The sequence below is a fragment of the Mustela nivalis genome (genome assembly GCF_964662115.1).
Source record: "Mustela nivalis genome assembly, chromosome: 14".
Lineage (NCBI taxonomy): Eukaryota > Metazoa > Chordata > Mammalia > Carnivora > Mustelidae > Mustela > Mustela nivalis.
This window is the reverse complement of record NC_139033.1, coordinates 40,556,050-40,582,100: the sequence shown is the minus strand read 5'-3', so window position 1 is coordinate 40,582,100 and position 26,051 is coordinate 40,556,050. Positions and strand designations below refer to the sequence as shown.

Here is a 26,051-nt window from a genome sequence, read left to right as displayed (position 1 = left end):
AAAAATATGCACAGACACACGACTGGACTAGTATAATGCACATGTGATTCTTAAGATTTGAGCAAAAGTACAAACATGCAAATATTTGGCATTGTGTATATAATACATCTGAATAATTAACCTCATGGTTCTTTCATTGACATGCTTGGGAATTATACGGACCCAGGATGTGGAAACATGTACTGATCTCATTTTCATGAAAAGACCAGAATTATTTTTCACATAGAAAAATGTTCATTCAGATTGGAATTAATATTCATTTTATGCAGTAACACTACCATAAAATGTCCATAAAAAGTATTGGGTTTTTTGGGTTGTTTTTGTTTGTTTGTTTTTTAGATTTTATTTATCTATTTGAGAGAGAGAGAGCATGAGCTGGGGCTGGGGTGGAGGAACGAGTAGACTTCTGGCTGAGCAGGGAGCCCCTCAAGAGGCTTAATCATAGGATTCTGAAAATCATAACCTGACCTGTAGTCAGATGCTTAACCCACTGAGCCACCCAGGAACCCAGAAAGCTCTTATATGATTCTTAGATGGGCAATATATTAATTCAATGCACCATAACATCTTTTTTTAAAAAAAAGATTTTATTTATTTAAGAGAGAGAAAGAACACTTGAATAGTGGGGAGGAGCAGAGAGAGAGAAGAAGGTTGACTCTTTGTTGAGTGCAGAGTCCTACTCGGGCTCAATCTCAGGACCAGAGATCATGATCTGAGCTGAAATCAAGAGTTGGATGCTTAACTGACTGAGGCACCCAGGCACCCCATACCATAACATCTTTATCTATTCTGCGAAATAACAGGCTTCATTATAAAGGTTTGTGTTAACTCCTTTAGTTGATAGGATTAATATTTACTGTTTCTGCACGAATGTGGTATAAGCAAGTTCTCTTTCTTCTGTTTTATCTGTCTTCTCCCTCTCCTTTTCTATTGTTAGTTTTCAAAAGTCCTTCTAGATGAAAAGAATATTGCCCAGTGTTGTGACTCTGTCATTTCTTTTCTTTCTTTTTTTTTGTAATTTTTTATTTTTTATAAACATATATTTTTACCCCCAGGGGTACAGGTCTGTGAATCACCAGGTTTACACACTTCACAGCACTCACCAAAGCACATACCCTCCCCAATGTCCATAACCACCCCCCTTCACCCAACCCCCCTCCACCCAGCAACCCTCAGTTTGTTTTGTGAGATTAAGAGTCACTTATGGGGGCGCCTGGTGGCTCAGTGGGTTAAGCCGCTGCCTTCGGCTCAGGTCATGATCTTGGGGTCCTGGGATCAAGTCCTGCATCGGGCTCTCTGCTCAGCAGGGAACCTGCTTCTCTCTCTCTCTCTCTCTCTCTCTCTCTCTCTCTGCCTGCCTCTCTGTCTACTTCTGATCTCTCTGTCAAATAAATAAATAAATAAATGTTTAAAAAAAAAAAAAATAAAAAGACTCACTTATGGTTTGTCTCCCTCCCAATCCCATCTTGTTTCATTGATTCTTCTCCTACCCACTTATGCCCCCATGTTGCATCACCACTTCCTCATATCAGGGAGATCATATGATAGTTGTCTTTCTCTGCTTGACTTATTTCGCTAAGCATGATACGCTCTAGTTCCATCCAGACTCTGTCATTTCTTAACATAACTAATTTTGGTGTCTTCTGTTGAGAACTCACTTTTAGGCTTAACATTTAGTTTTACACAGCACTTGGAATAGTGTACTGATAAATACTTTCTTTACAGCTGTGCCCCTTTGAGCCTCTTAACACAATGAAGTTGTTGTCATCATTCTCTTGTGTAGATAGGAAAGTAAGTGACAGAGAGGGTAAACAACTTGCACTCAAGAACTCACAGTTGTTAAGTGTTAAAACAGAGATTCAAATCTAGGCTATTTTATGAGCTTGTGGATGAATCTCTTTATGACACTGCTCTTGATTGTTGATGGAATGGAGTATGAAACCTATAAGTTCAACCACAGGAGATACAATCTAGTTATATGCAAAGTGCCATTTTTTATTTTCTACAAGCATCAAGATTCAATACTTACTTCTGTTCCCAATATTGGATTTATTTTATAATAGCCTAGTCTCATTACTGTTTACATTTCAGAAATGTTAATGGGTTTTGCTGTTTGTTTGTTTTAGAACAGTATATTGAGAAAGTAAAATGTTCATGAAGTTGCAGAGAGGGTCATTTCACATAGCAATGCCAGATCTTGCTCCTCATCTCAAACATTCAAATGCCCATCTGATTTGAATTCCTTCGTGAAGATCTCTGAGTAGAATAAAGGAACATGCTCTGGACTTAACCAGAAATTTTGTTCTTTGTTATGACCTTTCTCTGTTTTGTTGATGTGAGTCCTGAGTTTCTAGCACAGGTGACTTCCTCTTTTACAAATGTCTCCTGGTATGGGATTTCTTTTTGCTCACGACCTGAGCCAAAAGCAGAGGCTTAACCCACTGAGCCACCCAGGTGCCCCAGTAAATGGAATTTAAATGCAGGCCCCACTGACTTCTAGGCCATCTTCTCTCCATCTCACTGTTGCGTAGGCAAGAACAGCTGATGAGTAGAACCAGCAACCAAGCCACTGTCTCCTCTCTTCTCCCGTACAGCATATATTCCCAGATAAGATAGCACACATCGAAGACACATGAAGAGTTCTTATAAAAAGTTTCTAAAATAGAGATTTAGAAAGTTAACGACTTTTGTAATCCATATCCAAAGAACCAAGGATAACTTTGCCTCAGTGGCCTCAATTGCAAAATACCTCTGGTAAAAGAAACTGAGCAAGAAATGTTATTTAATGTCTTTGGAGTTTATTATAGTATTAAAGTGTTTTATCAGTGTGAAACATTAGAAGTTAATCATCTCTACGTGTTAACATCTCCCTACACTCTTCCTGCTATCCCTTGCTTTCAGAACAATTTTTTAAAAATATTTATGTCTTGAAAGTGAGAACAGAATGAAATAAGGACTCTTTTTTCATTTCTAATTTAAGATATACACAGATGATGGTGCTTAGCCTCATGTTACTGAATTTGTGCAAGGAGCAAAAAAGACATCTAATTAAACATATGCTACTGAGTACAAAACTGAAAGACCTTCACAGAATAACCCTAGTCATTAATCCTAAAAAAAGATAATCAATGTGCAAAGAATGTTGTCTGGTGACTTCTGGTCATTTACCTTTCCCAGAATATTCAGTAGCTATCTCCTATGATCTTTACGTTACTTGCTAATGAACAAAAGAATACGAGAAGACAGAAAAGAAGAAATCAGCAAGTCAGCACTGACCTAATTATTGGAAATTGAATGTCTTTACAACTGACCTGCAGGCAACTCAGGAGTGGGGAAATATTTTTGGTTAAGCATTTCATTATTTCATATGAATCATACAGCTTAGAGCAAAAAGAAGAGAGTTCAGCCAGAATTCATGAGTAAGGTAAAACTTGAGTTTGAAAGGTAGACATGTTTATCTGTACATTGGCTGTATCATGATACACCCGGACAGACAAGATGATGTTGCCATCTGCTTGGTCACTGACAAATGTATTCTGATGAAGAAAAAACAACTTTCTTATTTTCCTTCCTTCCTCCCTCCCTTCCTTGCCCTTTCTTCCTTCCTGCCTTCCTTTCTGCCTTCTGCCTTCCACCCTCCCTCCCTTCTTCCTTCCTTCCTTCCTTTCATTTCAGACTCCGCCTCTTCCTCTAAGACATTGATTTAGGAAGAGATTACTGATTTGACCCATATTATTTTAAAGATGTTTAAAAAAAAAAAAGGTGTTTTCATAATGGTTCATAATATTTCAATGTGATTTTGAAAGCAAAGACAATAGATAACAAGTGAAGATAAAAAAATTAAAGGAAGGAGTCCCTCATCGGGCTCTCTGCTCAGCAGGGAGACTGCTGCCCTTCTTCTCTCTCTGCCCGCCTCTCTGCCTACTTGTGATCTCTGTCTGTCAAATAAATAAATAAATAAATAAATCTTAAAAAAAAAAAAAAGAATTAAAGGAAGAAGGTCAAAAGGTAACCTTTTAGTTATGCTTCTTCTGTTGGTCTCCTAGACTTCTTCCTTCATACCACAAAACCGAAATTGAGCTGGAAAATTAAACCATGGGCCAGTATTAAAATTCTGTCTGATATATGTATATCCTAGAAAAAAATATATATATCTCATAGATATGTAGATATATAGAGAGTTAGATATAGAGATATAGATATCATAGAATGAAATCTAAATAAAAATTATATATGTGTCATGATTGTTACTTGTTTGGCATTTACTTAAATTAGTTTTTCATTAATGCTAATTATGGGCACGTCCTGCTTCATCAGTGCCCATCTTGATAACTTTATAGCAACATGACCCCCATCATGCCCTGCCCTCCTTCTGGGTCCTACGGACTCCTTTCTTTTATCTCCCTTTCAACAGTCTCTCTCCCAACATACTCTCGTTTCCCCAGATGTCTGAGGAGATCACCTGGTAGAAGTTATGAAGAACCTAATTCAATTTTTGTTTCTTTGTTTACGACAACTTGTTTTATTGAGTCTAGGTAATCATTCTCTTCCTCACAAGAGTCCTCTCACTTCTCAACTCTCTTCTTTTTTTTCTTCGAACTTTTGTCAGGGACCTCATGAGCTATCAGCCCTTCCATCTGGTGTTCCTTTATTTCTTCCTTCGTTGCACCTGTGTGCCCAAATCAGGCCAACACAATGTCTTTAAAGTATAACGGAAATACTGTGGATATCCTGGTAACAAGGATAAAGTAAAGAAAGTAAAGAACACCCTGCGTAGGCTGGAACCACGTTTTGTCATCTAATTTTGTTGTACAAGAATCATTTTTCAAAGGAGTTGGATTGGAGCCTCCACAAACTTCCCATGGGCCTTATTAGAGCTCTTAACCGGTTGAGCTCTTTGCACCACACCTTACTTCCTAAATGTCCTCAAAGGAAATGCCTAAAAAACAGTAGAGTAGGACTCTACTGCTCTCTACACTGCCTCCTTCTGGAGGCCATACTTGTTCAGTCTGTCACCGCTGCCATCTGGAAACATATTGTGAGTACCATATATACAAAGCATCCTATCAGGGATGAGGATTAAAGATAGATTGTGTTCAGGTCCTTCTGGAATGTATTTCTCACTTATGGGGAGGCCCACACACATGGGTGCATTTCTCCACTTTGCAGGATTTCTTTTAAATACAATCTCAGTCCAGCGGCTTAGCAGATACATATAATAAGAGTGGAAATAAACTGAAAATTTGAAGTCAATTGATGGGCATATTGGGGTTCATTATGCTAATCTAATTTTTGTGATGCAATTGTTTTGGTAACATCTTGATTGAGATATAGCCCATATACCATAGAATTTACCCGTTTTAAGTTATGCATGCTTCACCACAATTCATTGTATGACATTTGGCCATCCCTAAAAAAGCCCTCTACCCTTTAGCAGTCACCCCTCTTTTCCCTCCTATCCTCTTCCTCCATCATTCATGGGCGTTCATTCTCTAATCTAATTTTGTCTCTAAGATGCACATTCCTGTAAATGAAATACAACATGTGGTCCCTTGTAAGTGGCTTCTTTCGATTAGCATAATGTTTTCATGGTTCATCCATGTTGTAGCATCTATCAATACTTCATTGCTTCATATGGTCAAATAATAATACATTGTATGGATATGCTACATTTTGTTTATCTATTCAAAAGATGGTGGGCATTTAGATTGCTTCTACTTTTTTTTTGGTATAATGAATAATGCTGTTATGAACATTTGTGTATAAATTTTTGTGCGAATGCATGTTTTCCTTTTTCTGGAGAATACCTAAAAAAAATTGCTGAGTCATAGTTAATGCTACAGTTAGCTTTTGAGGAACTGCCAGATTATTTCTCAAAGCAGCTGCACCAATTTACATCCCTACCAGCAATGTATGAAGATTCTAATTTCTCCACATCCTCACCAATATTGTTATTATCTGTCTTTTTTTATCATAGCCATCCTGGTGATTGTGTAATGATATACTACTCTAATTTTGTATTTGCATGGAACGTTTTATAATAGAATTGCAAAAAGGAAATAAATATCAAACTCTCTGTTTAAAACAGTCATTTGCACAAATATTTCATTTATGCTAAAAAAAGGTTGTAAAAAACCTACCATAACTTGTGCACCAACCTATTTTTTGAAGTCCTAAATCCCAAAAAAGAATATGATGTGATAGTATGAAACTGTGGAGAATATGTATATATTTTTTTTTACGTTTGGAGCAGTTGTTGGCTCTGTGTTGCTACAAATCCTCTCTTAGAATAGTAAAATGAAAACACATGGTATTTTGCACACCAGAATGTTTGCAACTATTACCTAGTTTTAAGATATTTTAGTTCAAAATTGACTTTTTCTTTTTAAAAAACTGTGTTTGAAACAATTGTGTTCCTTTTGTGGCTAAAAAATACAGTCCAAGATTTCTTTTGAGGATGATTGTTGATGGGTCTGTCTTACTCATGAAGAAGGATCAACATACCTTTCCATTTCTAAAACATGAATATTTAAAAAGCAGATTAGAAATGGGGCTCTATTGTTATCTATTGTTACTTAGGATCTTCTTCCTTATGCTTGTTCTGATGGACAATGGCTTATTCTGAAATACTTCCACATCATCCAGGAAAATGGCAGATTAGTTACATTAAATAAACCATTAGTTAGCTTCTCTCCATATTGTATAACTTAAGAAAAATCTATTACCATTGCTTAAAATAAGAATATTAAAAATATTTCATTGAATTGGTTTTAATCTCCTTTTTAATAGAACTAATTATTCTGGAATTGTTTTATTCTTTTCTTTATAATCCAGTGGTGTTCATGCAGGTATCATTTTAAGTAATCAGCCTTAGTGTAATCAGTAATTAAAATTATAGCCAACTACAGGTGCTGCTAATTGTTAATCAATTAGACACATAATGAATGCATATCTAATTGAAATACTGATTGAAGTATTGATAGTTACCCAGAGGTTTTTATTTTTTTTTCCAAAATAAACTATCTCTTACTGTTCTTAAATTAGAATGAGTTATTGAGATGATGCTCCTAACTACTCTGAGTAGCTTCTCTGAATTTTAGTGAGAAAATGGACCCATTCTTTCTGCATGTATAAATAAAATTGGTACAGTTGATCAGAATTGACCTGAGTGCCTGTTGAAGAGGTCTGTGAATCTTAATTGGTTTATTAGCATATTAACAGGCAACATTTCTGCAGATGGTTCTGTGGGTCCTGAGTATCTGGATTTGGCAAATTCGGGGACAATGATATAGGAACCTAACAGTCATTAAACATTGATGGAATCCCTGTTTTGCCAGGAGGCTGCAGTTGGTATCACTGTCAGCCTGCTGATCAGTCTTTACAGGAATTAATTAGCTCACATATTTATAGCAATTTGGTAGTTATAATATCTGCATGACAAAAAAAAAAAGATCTGACATTTATTCTTTTTGAAAAAAATGATTGTTGAAGTTCACAAGACAGGCTAAAGCTTAGAAAAGAATATTTTGTCTATGCCATCATAATTGAACATTATTTTGTACTTTCTGATCATTGAATCACATGAACAGAGGCATCTTAGCAAGAATAAGCAAAGGCTGAGCAATACTGTTTGCATTTCATAATTCATCTAATAATGACCAATCTAATTGGAAGGCATAAACTCTGAATGTAAAGCCAGAATTTATTTAACCAAAAGGAGAGCATCGTATGGTGTGTTTGTTAAGCTTAATAGACGTAGAAAGTCCAATCTACCTACAGAACATGGAATCTATCACTGAAAAGATCGTGTTTTTTAAGAAAAATGTTTTAGGTGAATATGACTCTGTTCTAACAGCATGCCTAGAACATAGCAGGCATTCAGGGTGTTATTTCAATAAAAAAGAAATGCACATAATTTGCTTTGGGTGTTAATCCAAAGAGAACAGATAATTATAAATCCAAAAAGGTTTTTATTGTCATTTTTAAAATCAGCAATGTAGTAATGAGAGCACCGAGCTCTCCATTATTCATATATCAATGATGTTTCAGGTGTAACAAGCACAGAATCCTCTTCTCTCAGCTGCCATAATTCACTTGTTAGGCAAAATAAGAATTTCCAAGTATAATCTGGGATGAAGGGAAGAATCGTGAAAAACACACAATTTTGAAATTTTACTGCATATTTAAGAAGGTGTGAAAATCTGAATAAATACCATTTTTATCCAAAATAATAGAAATGGAAAACAGAAGAACTGCTCTTTTATTATTCCATCTAATTGTGTGATGTGTCATTTGTTAACACATTATACATGACCTTGTTTTTAGTCCAGCAACTCTGTTGATGCCTGGACGTTCAGGGTTTGTATGTAAGTATAAATAATAAATTATATTATTGGTTTATCTTCTGGCTTTACCTGAGCATTGAAATTGAGAACAGTTCCACTCACTCATTCTTAGAAGGAATATTTCTCCAACCTTCATTTCTAATAAGAGAGCAACACGAAACACGTGACTCTGGAAGCAGCCAGCTGTTAATATGAGTTATGTGAATCTGACCTGTAATCTCACCTGACATTTAGAACTCAAATATTTTCCCTTATTTCTGCAACACAATTAAAATATTTAGTCTCACTTCATTTTATGAGACATAAATAGCTATGTAAGTACTCTGTAATTACTGTACATTGTAATAAATGACCTCATAAATACATTGTAATGTCCCATGTAATTACATGGTAAGTCATGTCTTTGAGATGGCTGCTCTGAGATTGAAAGCCTGCTGGTTTCAGAGATTAATTACTTAGGGCCTAATTTGACAGTTTACTTGAAGATATGCCACTGTTAAATAGCCACTTCTGCTTCTTTAAAGAAAATTATTTTATAGTAACATTTTCCCTTATTCAATATAGACCCAGCTGTATATGTTTATCACTAAATATTGGACATGCCTAAATTTTAATGTACATTAAAACATAGAGGGCATTGTTCTGTATAGGGTGAGACTCATTTGCAATCATATTTATCCTATCAAACATCAGATAGAAATTATTTTTGTGATGAAGTCTCTGGTTTCTCACTAAAGCAATTTTTAGTATATAGTGTTATAAAAACTTTGGTTTTTATTCTCTTACTGAGCACTGTACAATCTTTAAGCTAATATTTCATTTTTTAAGAGACCATTTGGTATATCGTGACCATTTTAACATGAGTGCATTATTGCAATACTCTGAGTTCCTATTGGTTATTCTTGATAAATGCATTTTAACTCATATATTAAAAAAATTTTCTTTGGTATAAATCAGTCTTTAAACTCTTATGTCTTGCCTCAGTTGCTTAAATATTTGGTGAAATTAATTATTCTGAAGTTACGCCATTCACCTTACTGCTCGAATGATATCTTGGTTTCCATGTTCTAAAACAAACCAACAAAAGAAGTAAGAAATAAGTGGATATTGTATTTTCTGACTTAAATTGTATATTGGTCTATTTTCTTGTGCCTTTGAAGGGTATAATTTTATATATAACTCTGCCGATGTATTTGTGTTCTGGCTTTCCTAACTCCAGGTCCTGCATCAAGGCTATTACATTGTTTTTAGTAGTTTTATTTAGTAGAAATGAACAGTCTGAGAAAGGACCTAGTGATCTGAAAGAGTTAATGAGCCTCCCTAAACATCCAGTTTAGTTCCAGGGAAAGACTTGGGTACTGGAGAATAAAGTCTATTGATACTGACAAATTCTGAAATGTATTACTCGTAAGATCGCTTTATCATGAACTCCAGGGAACAACCAAATTGCTTTATCGTAATGGAATTTTGTCAAAATGTGAATACCTCCTAGAAATTACATTTCCAGTTTCTAGGACCTAGAATAAAACAGGCCTGGCTACTAGACTATGCATAGCAAATTATCATGTGTTAAAAAAAAAAAAATGCTCTTTTAAATCCAAGAGATTACAAAAAAAAAAAAAAAAAAGATGCTAGATACATACAAATTCTACCCTTCTTTTTTTATTCCATTTAGTGTGGATGATAGTGTGTATTTGGGAGTGATTTTCTTGGTTGGCTTAGAAACATAAAGTTAATTTTATTTAGTTGGCCAAGGGAGCTTGGCTAGCAGGAAAAAATAATTGATTTTTCCTCATTTTTCATCCAGTAATAGAGACCATGCATAGTTACATACCTGAGAATCAACTCCAACAGGGCTTTTGTAATCAATGGAAAAAGCACTGTTTCTATGGGTCACTCAAAATATGTCAAAATCTACCATAACAGAACTACCTCTTTACACATTCAGTGAATGGTTTTTGAGAGGCAAAGCAAGTTGTTTTCCAGGAAAATGTAATCTAGTTGTTGTGATCAGTTGAAGTGTTCATGAAGATAATTCTGCCTCTATAAGAATCATTCATTCATTTATGTCTTTTTATGTCTTCGACACACAATCATATGAAGCCAAAGTGACCTGATAACTCAAGAATGGTAAAAGGAAAAAAAAAATTAAAACAAGAGTAGAACTTTGTATTTTGCAGTATTTTTATGTTTCTGAACTCTTCCTCCCTGATTACCCCTCAACAATTAGCTGAGTGAAAGAGAGGTCCGTGATCTACAATCCATGCAGTTAGGTCAATGATTCCTGATGTCACTTAGCAAATTAATGAAAAGCTGAGAGTAGAACAGTATGCTTTCTGTCATCCATCTTATTATACTTATTGAACATCTTTTATTTACAAAATATTATTGTCTCTCTAAATGGCAGTTTAGGGCTGCATACTAGACAGAACATCCAGTAAGGTTTTTTTAAGCATGAGTTGTGAGAATTAAGGAACTCCCAAGTATATTTCCATTTACCCGTGCCTAGGATTTAAGCTTTATTTAACATTTGGAGTTAATTCTTAAATAGATGACTAGTATATGTAGAATAGGTATGCAAACTTGGGACCAGAGTTGAATTAGTGACACCCTGGAAAAGAGTCTGTGGACCACAGTGGGCTGTTGTCCCCTTTTCTTCTAATTGACTTTTGTGCCTCATCTTTATATTACAGAGGAAAATTTTATTTTTTAATTTTGCTCTGAAAGTATCCAAAATGCTAACTTACCAGACTGCCAAATTACCAGTATAACACGGATGCCCTCTGTCTCCATGGACAGTGATGGATAGATGCTCTTACAGTGTAGGTTTCGAAACCTATTTGACCTTAATTTACTGGTTCAATTCCCCATGCTACTAAAATGAAGTAGGTTAGATAAGTGATTAGTTTCCCCCTTTTTCCTTGGAATTGTGAAGGTTGAGCTCTCAGAATTTGATTAAAGGAGCAGGGAAAGTGGTGGCTTGTCAATTTCCCAGCATCAAATTAAATTTAGCCCAGTTTACTTTAACTAAGAAATATAAAAATGGAATACATAAGAAATAGAGCATATTCCAGATGCCATTTCTTAGTGTGTGCAGTTTTTGGTTTTTGGTTTTTTGGGTTTTGGTTTTGGTTTTGGTTTTGTTTTGTTTTAGTTTTATATGTGTGCATTTTCTACACCTAAAAAAGACAGTTCTGTGGGATGAATGGGTGTGGAATTCAGATCCAGTGTCAGGAGGGCTATGCCCCTAAATCAGGAGTAAGGAAGGTAATTAGGGATGCTCCTTCAGGAAGACTGGTCACAGTAGCCAGAAAATAGAGCAGTAAATCAAAGCTGTACCCAGTGGGTGCAGTCAGAAAGGGCTGACAAGAATTTCCAAGCACTGAATCAGAAGATCAGGAGGTTTGGGCAGTTCAGAATATGAAAGCAGGGAGTGCCTAGATTCAGAGAGATGAGTAACAATTGTCGGGGAAGTTGGCCAGCCTCAGAGATGCACAAAAGAGGAGGTGCTGGGGGACTCACTCTTGGGTGTTTTGGAAGAACCAGACAGATTACCAAGGTAAGAGAATACTGACAAAGATGCGGCATCCTTACCTCCTGACCGGAGAAAACCAATCACTAAAACTAAGACCCAACTCAAAGTGGATTTGCAATATGATTTGAAGTTGAGCAGCCTGAGGAAAAAAAATCCCACTGTGGCTTAGTACAACATAACCAGGAATAGGATTTTTCAGAGTAGGTCAAGTAGGGTTTAATCCTCAGGGAGGAGACCCGTTGGCACTCTCTATGGGGAGCCAAAGGCCACCAGGGCAGAGATAAAAGGAAGACTATTTTACAACTAAGCTAACCTATTGAAAAATGTCCTTATCATTTCAAAGCCGTCAAACAAGATCACAACAGGCTAGCTTTTCTCATTTTTTTAAATAAAAGCAATGTTTCTTTGAATTTAGGACATAACATTTTATTTAAAGTGGAATATTTTTCAATTTGTGTATAAACATACTTTTATTATTGTACAAATATTTAACTTAGACTTGACTAACAGACTTCACTCTGGAAATGTGTCACACGAAGTACTTGCTAACATGGCTTTATGTCATTTTGGATAACAGTTGCCTAAATGAACTCAAGAATACCAATTTTATTATGCTACCCAGTTTTCTAACTTCACTTATCACAAGAGATTGCACATTTATGATAGTGAAGTAAAAAACATGTGAACATGCATATTTATGATAATGAAGTAAAAACAATCTGCAAGAACAGTATATAACTGCAGGAAAAATATATATAAACCTTCATAATATTTTATTGACATTTTATCAAATCCATACTCGGTTAGTCCCTTTAAGTGTATAGGTTTATAAAGAGCCAAAACACATTTTGGAAATTGCTCACCCAATTATATACATTAAAAAAATTTTAAATACTCTTTAATTAGTGAATTAAGTTCTATTTCAGTTTGAAATTCAATTTAGTTTATTTCAGCACCAATAAAATATTTACCAGCTATTTAGATAAATATCAAAGGTTAAATATTAAATGTTGTTATTGAATAGTTTGGATATTATTAAGATATCATTTATTCTAAGTGATAAAATTAGAACATGCCCTTCTCAGCATTAACTGGAATATCATTAATATGGGTAGCTTCATTCTGTGAGGTGTCATTTATTAATACTACGAGAAGGTCTAGGAAACTTCTTTTTTTTCTGAAAGTGGATTGTTTTTCAGACAGTCTTATCCCAGTAAATGCATTATAATCTACTGAGTTGCTTATGCCAGAAACTTGAGTCAATATTAATGATTTTTCCTTCTTCACACCTGATATTCAGTGAATCGCGGTGTCCTGTCAAGTCTACCTCCAAAAATATACACAGCATTTCTTCACTTTTCCACATGCCTCTACTCTCTATTGTATTCCACAATCTCTTCTTTTCCACCTATGCCAGAAGGTTCTTTGGGCTACCCCAAGAAATGTAAATCATACTCTACAGAGTAAATTGCTCTGTAAATATTCATGGAAGAAAAGGATTTTAAGAAGTGTTGTTAGGTAACTTCTTTCTCTCGATGCTGTTCACGTGCAGAAGAAAAGTTGTTGAGTCAGTGTCCAAGTGAGTAGGTCCACATTCGGGGAGCATTATTGATAGACAGGGTCTTGCTTCGGACCTTTGTCTACTTCTGCCTTTATTTTCCCCCTCTCTGTCTTTTAAACTCTTAACGTCTTGCCTCACTCCTTTTCTCTTAACACCTTCTCTCCCTTGAAGTTCCAAGCACGTTCCCATCATCTGCTTTAATCCACACCACAACCCTTTAAGGTAGGTTTTTCTTATTGCAGATGAGAAAAACGACTCGGAGAACTTTAGCAGCCCATCACCTGATAAGGAAGATAATGCATAGGGGTGTTAGCAGGGGGACACCTGGAAGCAGGGGGATCAATTAGTGAGCAGTGGCAATATTCTGGGCCATAATTAAGGTCTGAGTTAGGGCAGTGGCAGAGGGAATGTAACTAAGGAGATAGATGAGAGATACAATAAAAAGAGGTTCTTTAAAAGTGCTGATGGCACTCTTTAATAAAAAAGTATAGGGGCACCTGGGTGGCTCAGTGGGTTAAAGCCTCTGCTTTCAGCTCAGGTCATGATCCCAGGGTCCTGGGATCGAGTCCCGCATCGGACTCTCTGCTTGGCAGGGAGCCTGCTTCCTCCTCTCTCTCTGCCTGCCTCTCTGCCCACTTGTGATCTCTGCCTGTCAAATAAATAAATAAAATCTTAAAAAAAAAAAAAAGTATAGGATGTCATGAGTATGGAAAGCATATTTCATTCTTCATGCAACATGAGATTCAACAAGTCACCAGAAATACAGAACAGAAATAAGGGGCAAAGTTCAAAACCTATTTTCAATTAAGTGTGAATATCCTTGGATTCCTGCTGTTTTGGCCAAGGCATTCTTATTTGCTGGAAGGACCTTCTTTCAAATGGTACCCTTCAATTCCCTTCTATGGGAATACTATCCAGATGAAACCATTAAAAAAAAAAGTCTTTCCTACAACATCTGAATATGTTTGGAATGGGACCCGTCTTCCTCTACAGTACATTCTAGAGAGAGTAAAGCAGAAGGTCAGTGTCCCGTGGGATATGTGGAATTAAAAATAGGAGCTTATGAAATGTGGCTTCAGAGAAAAATTTGGGGTGGCAGGCATATCAGTTTTTTTTTTTTTCTGTTTTGTTACTTACTACTCATATGCTAGAGTGAAATAAAAGTAAAGAAAGGAATTAGTGGAGCCCATAAAAAGGATAATACCACATCACCAAATGGAATAGGGTTATCTCAAAAAGTTAGAAAATAATGGCCAGGGAAATCTTTTCTTTTCAATCAGTAAACCTAACTGCTCCTATCATGCTAACTTGGAAACAAATTCATTTTTATGATAATCAAAAAGGAGATAGAAGGATTTGGGGAAGCTGAATTTTACAGTTCTTCTTTTATTTCAAATCTGGAGAAAAAAGTGAAATTAATCCTTGATTCAAGATAGAACACTGGCAACAGATTGAAAAGGATTAATTTCACCTTCTCAAGTAATGAAAGAACCAAAAGTCAAGCCACAGCTATTAAAATGGATTTTTCAAATGCCAAAGGTCATGTGTTAAGTATTTTTAATAAAAATAATTACCAGGCTTACCCATGAAGACTAGGTACAAGAATGTTCCCATAACAGTGACAGCTTTAGGGGGAACACGCAATGAAGTCTGACCTACTAAGCACTGACAACAAATCCTATACAGAAAATAAGATGTGTTATGCCATTGAATATGAAAAATTTACTGAATACTTTCAACGAACGTTCTAAAACAATATAATTTAGGACATCCAGCCACATCTGCAGAAGGAGAACCTGCAAGGAAAGAATTTGATCATTTGAGACTTTGCCATCTGCTGGTTCTTGCTTGAAACCAATGAAAAGCATAAAAATTGTTAATAAACTTAGCTGCTGCCCATCTATGAGAATGAATACAAGTGACGAAATTACTTCCAAAGATGAATGATAACCATTGAGGGGCTTTGTCTCCAGGCATGTAGAGTGTATAACTGATTCTATTAATTAATTTCTGCTAGACATCGATATTAAGGTATTGGCTATGTGGGAATAATTTATACAATCACTGAAAATCCTCAAATATGATCAAGAAAAATTATTATCTGTCAAAAACTAAGTATTGCTCATGTAATCATTAGTATAATTAAGTTCCCCGGGCTTAGCAAGTGATTTGTAGACATACTAAAGCACAATCATTCTCCTTGTTTCAATATGTGCATTGGGATTAGGGTCATTTATAAGACTTAAAAGAGGTCACTCAACAAAGATACACAGCAAAGTAATAACTGGAAATCATAAGCTTCTACCTCTTGGTCAAAGTTTAATGTCTTCTTTTGTATTTATATTTTCTATTTGAATTTACTTTTGACTTTAAAAAATAAACTTGTAGTCTATAGAAAATAACCCTTTTTGATTTGCCAAGGGCCACTTACGGGAAGCTGATTGGATGTATTAAAACTATTTAAATTCAGATTTTATTTCTTTCAAGAATATTTTGGGGACGCCTGGGTGGCTCAGTTGGTTAAGCGGCTGCCTTCAGCTCAGGTCATGACCCCAGCGTCCTGGGATCGAGTCCCACATGGGGCTCCTTGCTCGGCAGGGAGCCTGCTTCTCCCTCTGCCTCTAGCCTGCCACTCTGTCTGCCTGTGCTTGCGCTCTGTATCTCTCTCTCTCTCTAACAAATAAATAAAAATCTTAAAAAAAAAAAGGAATATTTTGTAGGTAGGGGCATTTGGGTGAGTAGAATTGCCAAGTAGAAGATCTATGATTATTTTAGTGTAAAATAATAAAAATATTAGGCTCAAACATTAGATAATCTTTCTGTGATAGTACAAGATGACCTCTGTCCATCATTTAACTCTGTGCCTCAATTTCCTTTTTTGTAAAATTGTAAAATAGTAATAATATCTGCCATGGCTACCTTGAAGCATTGAAAAATAAAAGTAAGATAAGTAGTGGATTGTAAATAGAAGGTATGATTCTTCATCAAATCTGGGTTTCTTTGCTAGTTTCTAAAACACTTGAGAACAACACATCCACGTATATGCATTTACATGTGTGGGGAAGGGGTGGAGAAAAGGGATAGGTAAGTGTATATGTATTTAAGGCTATATATTCTTTGGGGTCCAGAGACATTATATTACTATTTTTTCACTAGTTTGTCTCTTTAGCCAAACGCTGTGAATGAGCACACTCATCAAACATATGTCTGCTTGGCATGTTCCAGAAGACTTTTAACTTTTTTCCAATCTACATTTCTATTACATTGTCCTATATGTCCCATTGGCTCTAGCCATTAAGAGATTACTTGACCTTCACTTGAAAGTGCTGCTGTACATTGTCATGAAATCTTGAGCTTCCTCTTAATATCCTCTTTGTCTTATGTATCTTTTCTATCTCCTCCATAAAGTTTCATTCATATTTGAAGTCTTTCTTGTTTCATATGTGAAGTCTTTCTTGACAACATGAGACAGTTAATTTCTCCTTCTCTTGTATTTCCATTGTATTTTCTGGACCTCTCTGTTTTAGTATTTAACACTTTGTATTTTCATTGAGCTTTTGTGTCTATATCCTCATCCACAATGGATATACCATGACTTATCTGGATGTTTCTATAGTCCCAAGATAGTGTTTTCTACACAGCAAAGATGCAGTTAATATATTTTGAATGAATAATAACTATATGAATTAGACTCTCAGCCTCTTGAACTCCCATGGTAGGCCATATTAAATAGTAAAGAATACCAATTTCAAAATCAGATAATCTCAGTTCAAATCCTGCCTCTATCACTTGGTGGTCATATAGGTTCATATATGTTACTTCTCCGTGTCCTAATCTATGTGATTGTACAAAAATGGTGGCAACCGACCTTAACTCAGGGTCATTGTGAGGATAAAAAAACCTAACTGACTTGGATATATAGGATTCTTAGACCATTCCCAGGTCTATAGTAAGGAATCATAATATTGTTAACAAGTATTTTTAAGAGTGGCATTTAGTTTGTCACATTTAAAGGGTAGAGGGTGAGATAAATGACCTTAGTAGTGTCGTACTCCTTCAGATATATTCTAACTTAAATCATCATATTAATTCTATTCATGTAAGTTCCCCTAAAATTATTAAAATGTATTTGTTGTATATTTACACTTGATCCTTATTATTTTCAAAGTCTGAATTTGCAGATTCACGTACCTGCTAAAATGTATTTGTAACCCCAAATCAATACCCACAATATTTTTCCAGTCATTTGCAGACTTGTGCACACACTGAAACAATGAAACAATTGGAATCTCCAGAAGAACACATTCCCAGTTGAGGTTGAACAAGGAGAAACTTCTTGTATTGTAACCAAGTGTCCTTCCTGTGGTCAGATAAATGCCACTTTCTTCTTTTGCATTTATTCATTTACTTTTGCTTTCTGTTGGTGATTTTACTGTTTAAAATTCTCCCCAAGCATAATACTGAAGTGCTACTTAGAATCACTTATTGAGAGAGACTGTGATGTGCCTTAGGGAGAAAAATCCATGTGTTAGATAAACTTTATTCTGGCATGAGTTATAGTGCTATTGGCCATGAGTTCAATGTTAATGTGTCAACAATATTGGATAAGATGTCTTTAAGCAGAAACACCCATAAAACAAGGTTATGTATTGATGAATTGACAAAAATGTAAACAGAGGCTCATAAGAACCTAAATCTGTATTTTCCCTAGGAGTAGTAGTACCATATTTACAAATTCAGTGTTTGAGGCAACGTTATAGAACATGGCTACTGCAAGTCATGACAATTGACTGGCATGTCATTGACATTTTAAAAATGCTTAGCCAATAACTGACTTTACACAATTTTTTAAATCCTTTTACAAAGGCACTTACTCATTTGTAGAGCAATAGCTAATTTATAGTAATCTAAAAGAAGGGGCTTTGACTTCAGTTCCCCTGGAGAATAGTGCCCTACGTCTGCTACTTCCACATGATTGAAACAGTATCAGTCTTCCAGCCGTTGTGGGCCAGGGACTCAGAAATCCATTCTCTGACGTTGTGTCTGACCTGCTTCTGACAGTCATTCATTACTACCACCTCAAAAGAACAACAACAAATGTTTATTTTAAAAATTTCTCTAGGGGCCTGGATAGTTCGTTCAGTCGGTTAAGTATCCGTCTCTTGATTTCAGTTCAGTCATGATCTCAGGGTTGTGAGATCAAGCCCCGTGACAGGCTTCATGCTCAGCACGGAGTCCGTTTAAGATTCTCTTTCTCCTTCTTCCTCTGCCCCCCACAACTCTCAAATAAATAAGTAAATAAATAAAATCTTTAAAAATGATTAATTTAAATGTTTATCAAAGTGTTACATGCCCATTATTTTTTCAAACAGGCTTGCAACTAAAACTAATAGACTCTTCCCTTACCAAACCCTTCTCCCATTCCCTCCAGACCCCCATGTTCGTCACTCTTATTTGTGTGTGTGTGTGTGTGTGTGTGTGTGTGTGTGTGTGTGTGACTCTTTCTTTTCTGGAATTTACCTTCATGTTTTTCAACAATGTCCTCAGGTAGCTGTTCCTCAATTTCTTTGCTTTAATTCACCACTTTTAGACCTCACCTGCTGATTTATTTTTATGTCAGCACTTTGCACTCCTCTACATGTCCATCCCTATTCCCCTTCACCCAACATCTTCCCTTCTTTCTCCTCCTCTTCATTTTCATTCTAGTCCTTCTTCTGCTCAGAGGCATAATTAATTAAAGTGAAGTGCACAAATCTTCAGTGTTTATTTCTATGATTGTGTTATTTCACTGGAACTTCCATAGCAAACCCCACAGATGAGGAAACCTAAACAAACCCAGTTACTCATTTTCTTAGAGTCAAAGTTCAAGGTATCAGGAGAGTTTTTTCTCCCGAGCCCTCTCTCCTTGACTTACAAATGACTCTCTTCTTCCACTCTTTACATTGTCTTCTTTTGTGTGTGTCTCTGAATCTCTAATTCTTTTTTTTTCTTAAGATTTTATTTATTTATTTGACACAAAGTGAGAGAAATCACAAATAGGCAGAGAAGCAGGCAAAGAGAGAAGGAAGCAGGCTCCCTGCTCGATATGGGGCTCGAGCCCAGGACCCTGAGATCGTGACCTGAGCCAAAGGCAGAGGCTTTAACCTACTGAGCCACCCAGGTGCCCCATTAATCTCCATTTCTTAAAATGACATTAGTCATATTGGATTAGGTCTCATGCTAATTGGCCTCATTTAACTTAGTAATTTCTTCAAAGTCCCTACCTCCAAATACACTCAAATTCTGAGGTATTGGGGATTAAAACTTTTGAATTTAGAACAGGGACACAATTGACCCAATAATGATATATTTTTCTTTCTTTTTTTTTTAATTTTTTTTTTATAAACATGTATTTTTATCCCCAGGGGTACAGGTCTGTGAATCGCCAGGTTTACACACTTCACAGCACTCACCAAAGCACATACCCTCCCCAATGTCCATAACCCCACCCCCCTCCCACCAGCAACCCTCAGTTTGTTTTGTGAGATTAAGAGTCACTTATGGTTTGTCTCCCTCCCAATCCCATCTTGTTTCATTGATTCTTCTCCTACCCAGTTAAGCCCCCATGTTGCATCACCACTTCCTCATATCAAGGAGATCATATGATAATTGTCTTTCTCTGCTTGACTTATTTCGCTAAGCATGATACGCTCTAGTTCCATCCATGTTGTCGCAAATGGCAAGATTTCATTTCTTTTGATGGCTGCATAGTATTCCATTGTGTATATATACCACATCTTCTTGATCCATTCATCTGTTGATGGACATCTAGGTTCTTTCCATAGTTTGGCTATTGTGGACATTGCTGGAGGAGCCGAGAGCCCGGGGCCCCACTCCCGGCATAATGATATATTTTGACAATTATATCCACCCATGTAACAAGCGTGAAATAAAGATGCAGAATATTTCCATCACGCTGAAAAGTCTCTTTCTTCCCATAGCCAGTCAGTCACCCAGTACAACTACCATGAGCAGCAACTGCTGGTCTGTTTTGTATAACTATAAATTAGTTTTGCCTATTCTGAACTTTATATAATGAAATTGTATAGTATGTACTCTTTTGAGCTTACGTCTTACTATTTCTAATCTTATATTAAATTTTTTTTTACTGAATTCCTGAGAATTCCTTCATTTTTCTGTTTTAGATTCTCCATTTCTTGGATTTCTTACCTTTTTCTTTCTGTTTGCTCTCATTTTCCCAAAGCACGCCCTCATTAGTCTCCTGATAAAGGGAATGGAGATGGATATTGTCGAAACCTTGTATTTCTGAAAATTCCCTATAGTTGTACTTATATAAGCATATATTCTTATACTTGTGTTATATTTTCCTTACAGTTGGTTGTTTGTATAGCCTTGGAAGTCCAGGTTTAAAATACTTTAGGATTAGAATTTTGTAAGTACTGGTCTGTTGTTTCTAACTTTAAATGTTGAGAAATCCTACTCCTTACTATTTTTACTCCTGATCATTTTATATGGGACCTGCTTTTTGTCCTCCATTCTGGAAACTTTTGGATCCTCTTTCCCCATGAGGCTGTAGTGTTTCACAGTAATGTGCCTTAATGTAGTTTTTTTTTTTTTTTCCATGCATGATGTCAGACATTCCATAATCCCTTTTAGACTGAAGTCTCAAATTTTCTAGTTCTGTAAGTTTTTTATTTCAGGGGAGAGTTCTTGTTTTTGTTTTTGTTCTTCAGTAATTTTCTGCTTTCTATTTTTCCTATTTTTTTTTCATTATTTCATCTTATTAGTTGGATGTTGGAAATTATGGACTAAACCTCTTTTTTCTTTTTTCTCTAAATTTCTATGTTCACCTTTTTTTTTTTAACCCACTGAATTTTAGGAGATTTCTTTTAATTTATCTTCCAGTTTATTTGTTGAATATTTAACTGATGCAACCAGATTACAAATATCATATTTTAAGAGAATCTTTTATATTTTCTGTATTTTTATTCCTTTCACAGATGCACTGTCTTCCTTTAGATTATCTGGGTATTAATGATAGGTTTTTAGATCCTTTCTCTTCTCTAAGCATCAGTGCTGTTTCCTTCAAGGGCCATTATGTTCTTATGTATTTTTTCCTCTTTTATAGTAAAGGCTTTTTTCTAAATGTCTGATAGTCTTATATTTTTGGTTTACATTAAAATGAAATAGGTACTAAAAATTTGATTGCAACATGCAAATTCTAGTGCACGAGTTGGGTTATTAAGTGGGAACCTCATTATTGGGGGATTAATCAGAAATCTGGCTGTTGTTTTCTCTAGAAGCTAACTTAAAATTCTCTATAGAGAGTTATTACCTGATATTCTGCCTGGGAAATATACACCTGCTTTTCACTGCTCTGACTTCAGAGGAACAAAGAAGACTTGGGTGTCTTTGACTTAATAAGTCAAAAATAAGTCCCTCGCCCTCATCTCGACTCTCCTCTGCCTCCTATCTCTGAATCTGTGGATTCTGTTTCAATATCCCTAGAGAATAAAACTGCCAGCTACTCCCAGATCACTGAATTAATAGATTGATTTTACTGAATGTGAGTAGGATTCTCAATCCATCTTTTATTTCAACACCATGCTTCAGTCTTGTCTTTCAAGGTACTTTAGGAAGCAACAATTTCTAGTCCTCTCTGAACTTTGTCATGTAAATCACCTTATTTTTCATTAATATCTCTTAAGGGGTAATTTAGGTTTCATCTTTCTCCTTTGACTCAGCCACCACATGTCTCTCAGTTTGCACCTCTTAAATATTTGTTAACATCTCTTATCCATTAGACTCCTATTCTCTATTTCCTTATAGGTTTATACCCTTTAGAATATTTTACTGTCATTTTAGTGGCATTTACAAAGAAGAGGCGATAATGCATGTAATCAGTCGAATTATATATTTTTGTCAAAATCATACGAAGAGGAATACTGTCAGATAGTAAGAATGGCTTTAATTTGGTTCTGTGGGGTAATCCCTAGCACTTCTTGCCTCTCTACTTTATTCACACTTAGGTTTGGGTCATTTCTTTGACCCCATCCTGTCGTCCTTACTCTCTCCAATGTTTTAATTTGCATCTATTATTTTGCAGAGTATCAAAGTAAGCTGGCTGCCTCCTCCATCAGGCACACAAAATGGATTTATTACTGGCTATAAAATTCGACACAGAAAGACGACCCGCAGGGGTGAGATGGAAACATTGGAGCCCAACAACCTCTGGTACCTTTTCACAGGTCAGTGTTCTCATGGTGTAATGTTGCAAGGTTTTGATGAACTAAATGCTTTAGAAATAAAATATACTCTCACTTCAAGGCAACATTCTTTGTTGATGTTGTTGTTTTTCCTGACAGGTGACATTTATGGGTCTGAACAAGAATAAGCTTTATATTCTTAACTTGATATTCTCTATAATGCTTTCAGTACATATTTTGCCTCTGGATCATGATCTTAATAAATGTATCAATTTTTTTTTATCCACATTAGCTTCTCAGCATTGCTGATTCAATAACAGCTTCTCTTGTCAAATAATTTTTCACTTTTTAACTAATAACCTTAAAAAACCATCTAATCAAATGGTCCCAAGTTTAAGTTACTTTGATCTCTCTTCCCCTAATCTCCAGCAGTGAGGATGGGGTTGGAAAATGTGGAGAAGTGTAGTTTGGGAAATAAAGACTGTTCTACTTTCCATAAACATAAACATAAAAGTAAATTCACTTTTGTAGCAATATTGGTATAACTCATAGTAAATAAAGCTTCTTTATAAAAACTGGACCCAGTTTCTGTGCTATAGTTGAAGAACATGCATTTTATTTTATAAAATTAATAATCATGTGTTTATTTAATTTTAACTATTAAAACCTTTAATTCATGTCAGGCCGGGTTCCCAGAAAACAGAGCCTGAGGTATGCTTTCACCATAATGCCTCTCAGGGGGTGAAAGCCCAGGAAAACACCAGTGAGGGAAGAAAGGAAGGGAGAAAGGGAGATGAGGAATCAATGATGATGACATATCATTGGGCTGGCCACAAGTTTAGAGTAAACAGACTTCACTTGGCCTCCCGGGGTATCTCCTCAGAGGCCACAGGAAGCACTATGTATCACAGTCAGTGGCTGGATAGGAAGACTGTCATTGGTCAAAGTTTGCCAATAGGCTATTATCCATTCTGTATCTCCAAACAGCACCTGAGAAGTCAGAGCACCTGGTGAGTATGCAAATATGGAGTTCTCTCCTTGTCATTGAGTACTTTATATGGTGGTTGCTTGGTTTAAGGTAGCAACGGTAATCAACACGGCCTTATAGCTCTAAGAAGAGCATGAGCTATTGCCGGGGACTTGGGAAGCAAAGCATATAGCAGTGGCTTGTGATAGGAACTGGTGGGTGAAGTTGAGCAGATCTGGAATGGCGCATAAACTGGGTCCAGGAAAATATACAAATTGGAATTCATAACTTACAGCTAATAGATAAAGTAAACTATCATTGCAAGTGAGAAGAGGTGAAAATAACCCCTTATTTACTCCTTTCTCTATTCCAAATACTCAATAAATTTTCATTTGAAATCATAGTGTGTACACACACACACACACACACACATATGCCCCATACATTTTAAGCTGTTTGTTCAGCCCACAAGCTGAGACTTGATCAAAACCTGCTTTTTCCCATCAGTTTTTTTTTCCCTTTTATGCCTATAAAATTTTAGCATAATGGTGAGAATTCTTCCAAGGTAGATTGTCAAAAATCACATTACTTGTTTTATATCTGTACAAAATCTCTTAAGCAGGTATTATTGTCTCTAAGCAGAAGTTGTGACACTCTACCACATCATTTAAAAAGCTTAAGAAAAGCCAAGACCCTAAGTCTTTTTTCCTGATGAAATTATAGGAAGAAGGTAACAATAACCGAAGTTGATATTTTGAAAGAAATCACCAAGATTGAAAAAATCTTGCTGAAAGTTTTAAGTATAATTCCCAAGATATAATACTAGACTAGAAGAAGAGCCTCTAAGGATAATTGTATCCAAGCACCCCAATTTTATTGTGGTATAATTGTCATACGTCTCTGTATAAGTTTAAGGTATACAATGCAATGCTTTGACTTTTGTTTATTGTGAAATGATTGCCACTGTCAGTTTAGTTAGCAGCATTATCTCAGATAGATACAACAAAAAGAAAAAGAAAAAAATTTCCGAGTGATGAAGACTCCTAGGATCTACTTTCTAAAAATTTTGATCTGTATCATACAAAATGTGGAATGCATCCAGAATTTACAAGTCATCCTCGTACAGAAGCTGTACTAATCTCCTCTGTATCACTCCGGTTTTAGTGTACGTGCTACTGCAGCAAGCACCATGCCTTAGTTTTTAGTAGCTATTGACATTTGAAGTCCTGAAGCTTTTTTTTTTTTAATTTTTCTTCTCAAAAGGAAAAGGTCAAAAATATTTTTAAAAATTTTATAGAATAATTATATAAAGGATGAATGTTCTGATTGAAAAACTAAAGATTGGGTACTCAATTTATAGAACTATAAAAAGCCAATACGCATGATAAAATGTTCAAACTCATTAGTAGAGAAATGCAAACTGAAACAAAAATGAGTTAGCATTTTCCTTTGATTAAAGTAATAAAGATATAAATGAATGATGATACCTTGTTCTGGAAAGCATCTGAGAAAAATAATGAATACTCATATACTTCTGTGGGCCAGAAGATTCTGGAATCTCTCTGGAAAGCAATGTGGAGATATGTGTTATACACAGGTGTAAATATGTATGTGTGAGAGAGAGAATGGGAGAGAGAAAGAGACAGAGATCTTCATAGATATATGATCTAAGTTTTCTACTAAGAATTTATTCCATATTTTCTGTGAAGTTTTTCACTATAAATAAGTTCATTGCAATGTTACTTTAATACCCAATTATAGGAAAAAAGAATTCAAGTATCCAAATATAGGCAATTTCCTAAAATATTTCATCAAGATCATATCATGGAATACTGTAGATCTATTGCAAATGATATAATGTAAAACTATTAAATAGCATGTTAAATATTTAAAACATACTGTTATGTGAATAACTAAACTCTAAATCAACATTAATGTATGAGCCCATATTTATAAATAAAAAATGAATTGGTAGAAAAGTATTTAGAGTAATATATATACCAAAATATTGATAGTGATTGTTATTTACATAACAATAAAATATGTATTTTTAAAATTGTATATATAAAATGAAAAAATTCAAGACTCTAGTGTCATATTATGTCATATCATATGTCATGTCATATCATACCAAAATTGAAAATTCCTACCACGGAAGCCAATTCCATGTCCACTGAACAGCTAAATGACAAGTGGTCCAGAAAATAAAGAATAGTAGCCCCACAGCCTAGAGAAACTGCTGGTATGAAATGTTTAGTAATTATGATATTTGTGGCAAAAGGAATTTAATACATTCAACTCAGTATTTTTTTTAGAGATTTTATTTATTTATTTGTCATAGAGCGAGCACAAGCAGACAGAGTGGCAGGCAGAGAGAGAAGCAGGCTCCCGGCTGGACAAGGAGCCTGATGTGGAACTCGATCCCAGGACCCCGAGA

At 35.5% G+C, this 26,051-nt stretch overlaps 1 protein-coding gene across 3 annotated transcripts in view; it reads left to right on the top strand.

Annotated features, from left to right (window-relative positions):
* The window catches only part of DCC (DCC netrin 1 receptor), a 1,135,716-nt gene that overhangs the window by 912,854 nt on the left and 196,811 nt on the right, over nucleotides 1–26,051 (top strand). For all 3 annotated transcript variants that reach the window (XM_082699428.1, XM_082699427.1, XM_082699426.1), the window contains exon 13: nucleotides 22,548–22,689. In XM_082699428.1, coding sequence (XP_082555554.1) covers nucleotides 22,548–22,689 — 142 coding nt within the window. The remainder of the gene's footprint in view (nucleotides 1–22,547; nucleotides 22,690–26,051) is intronic.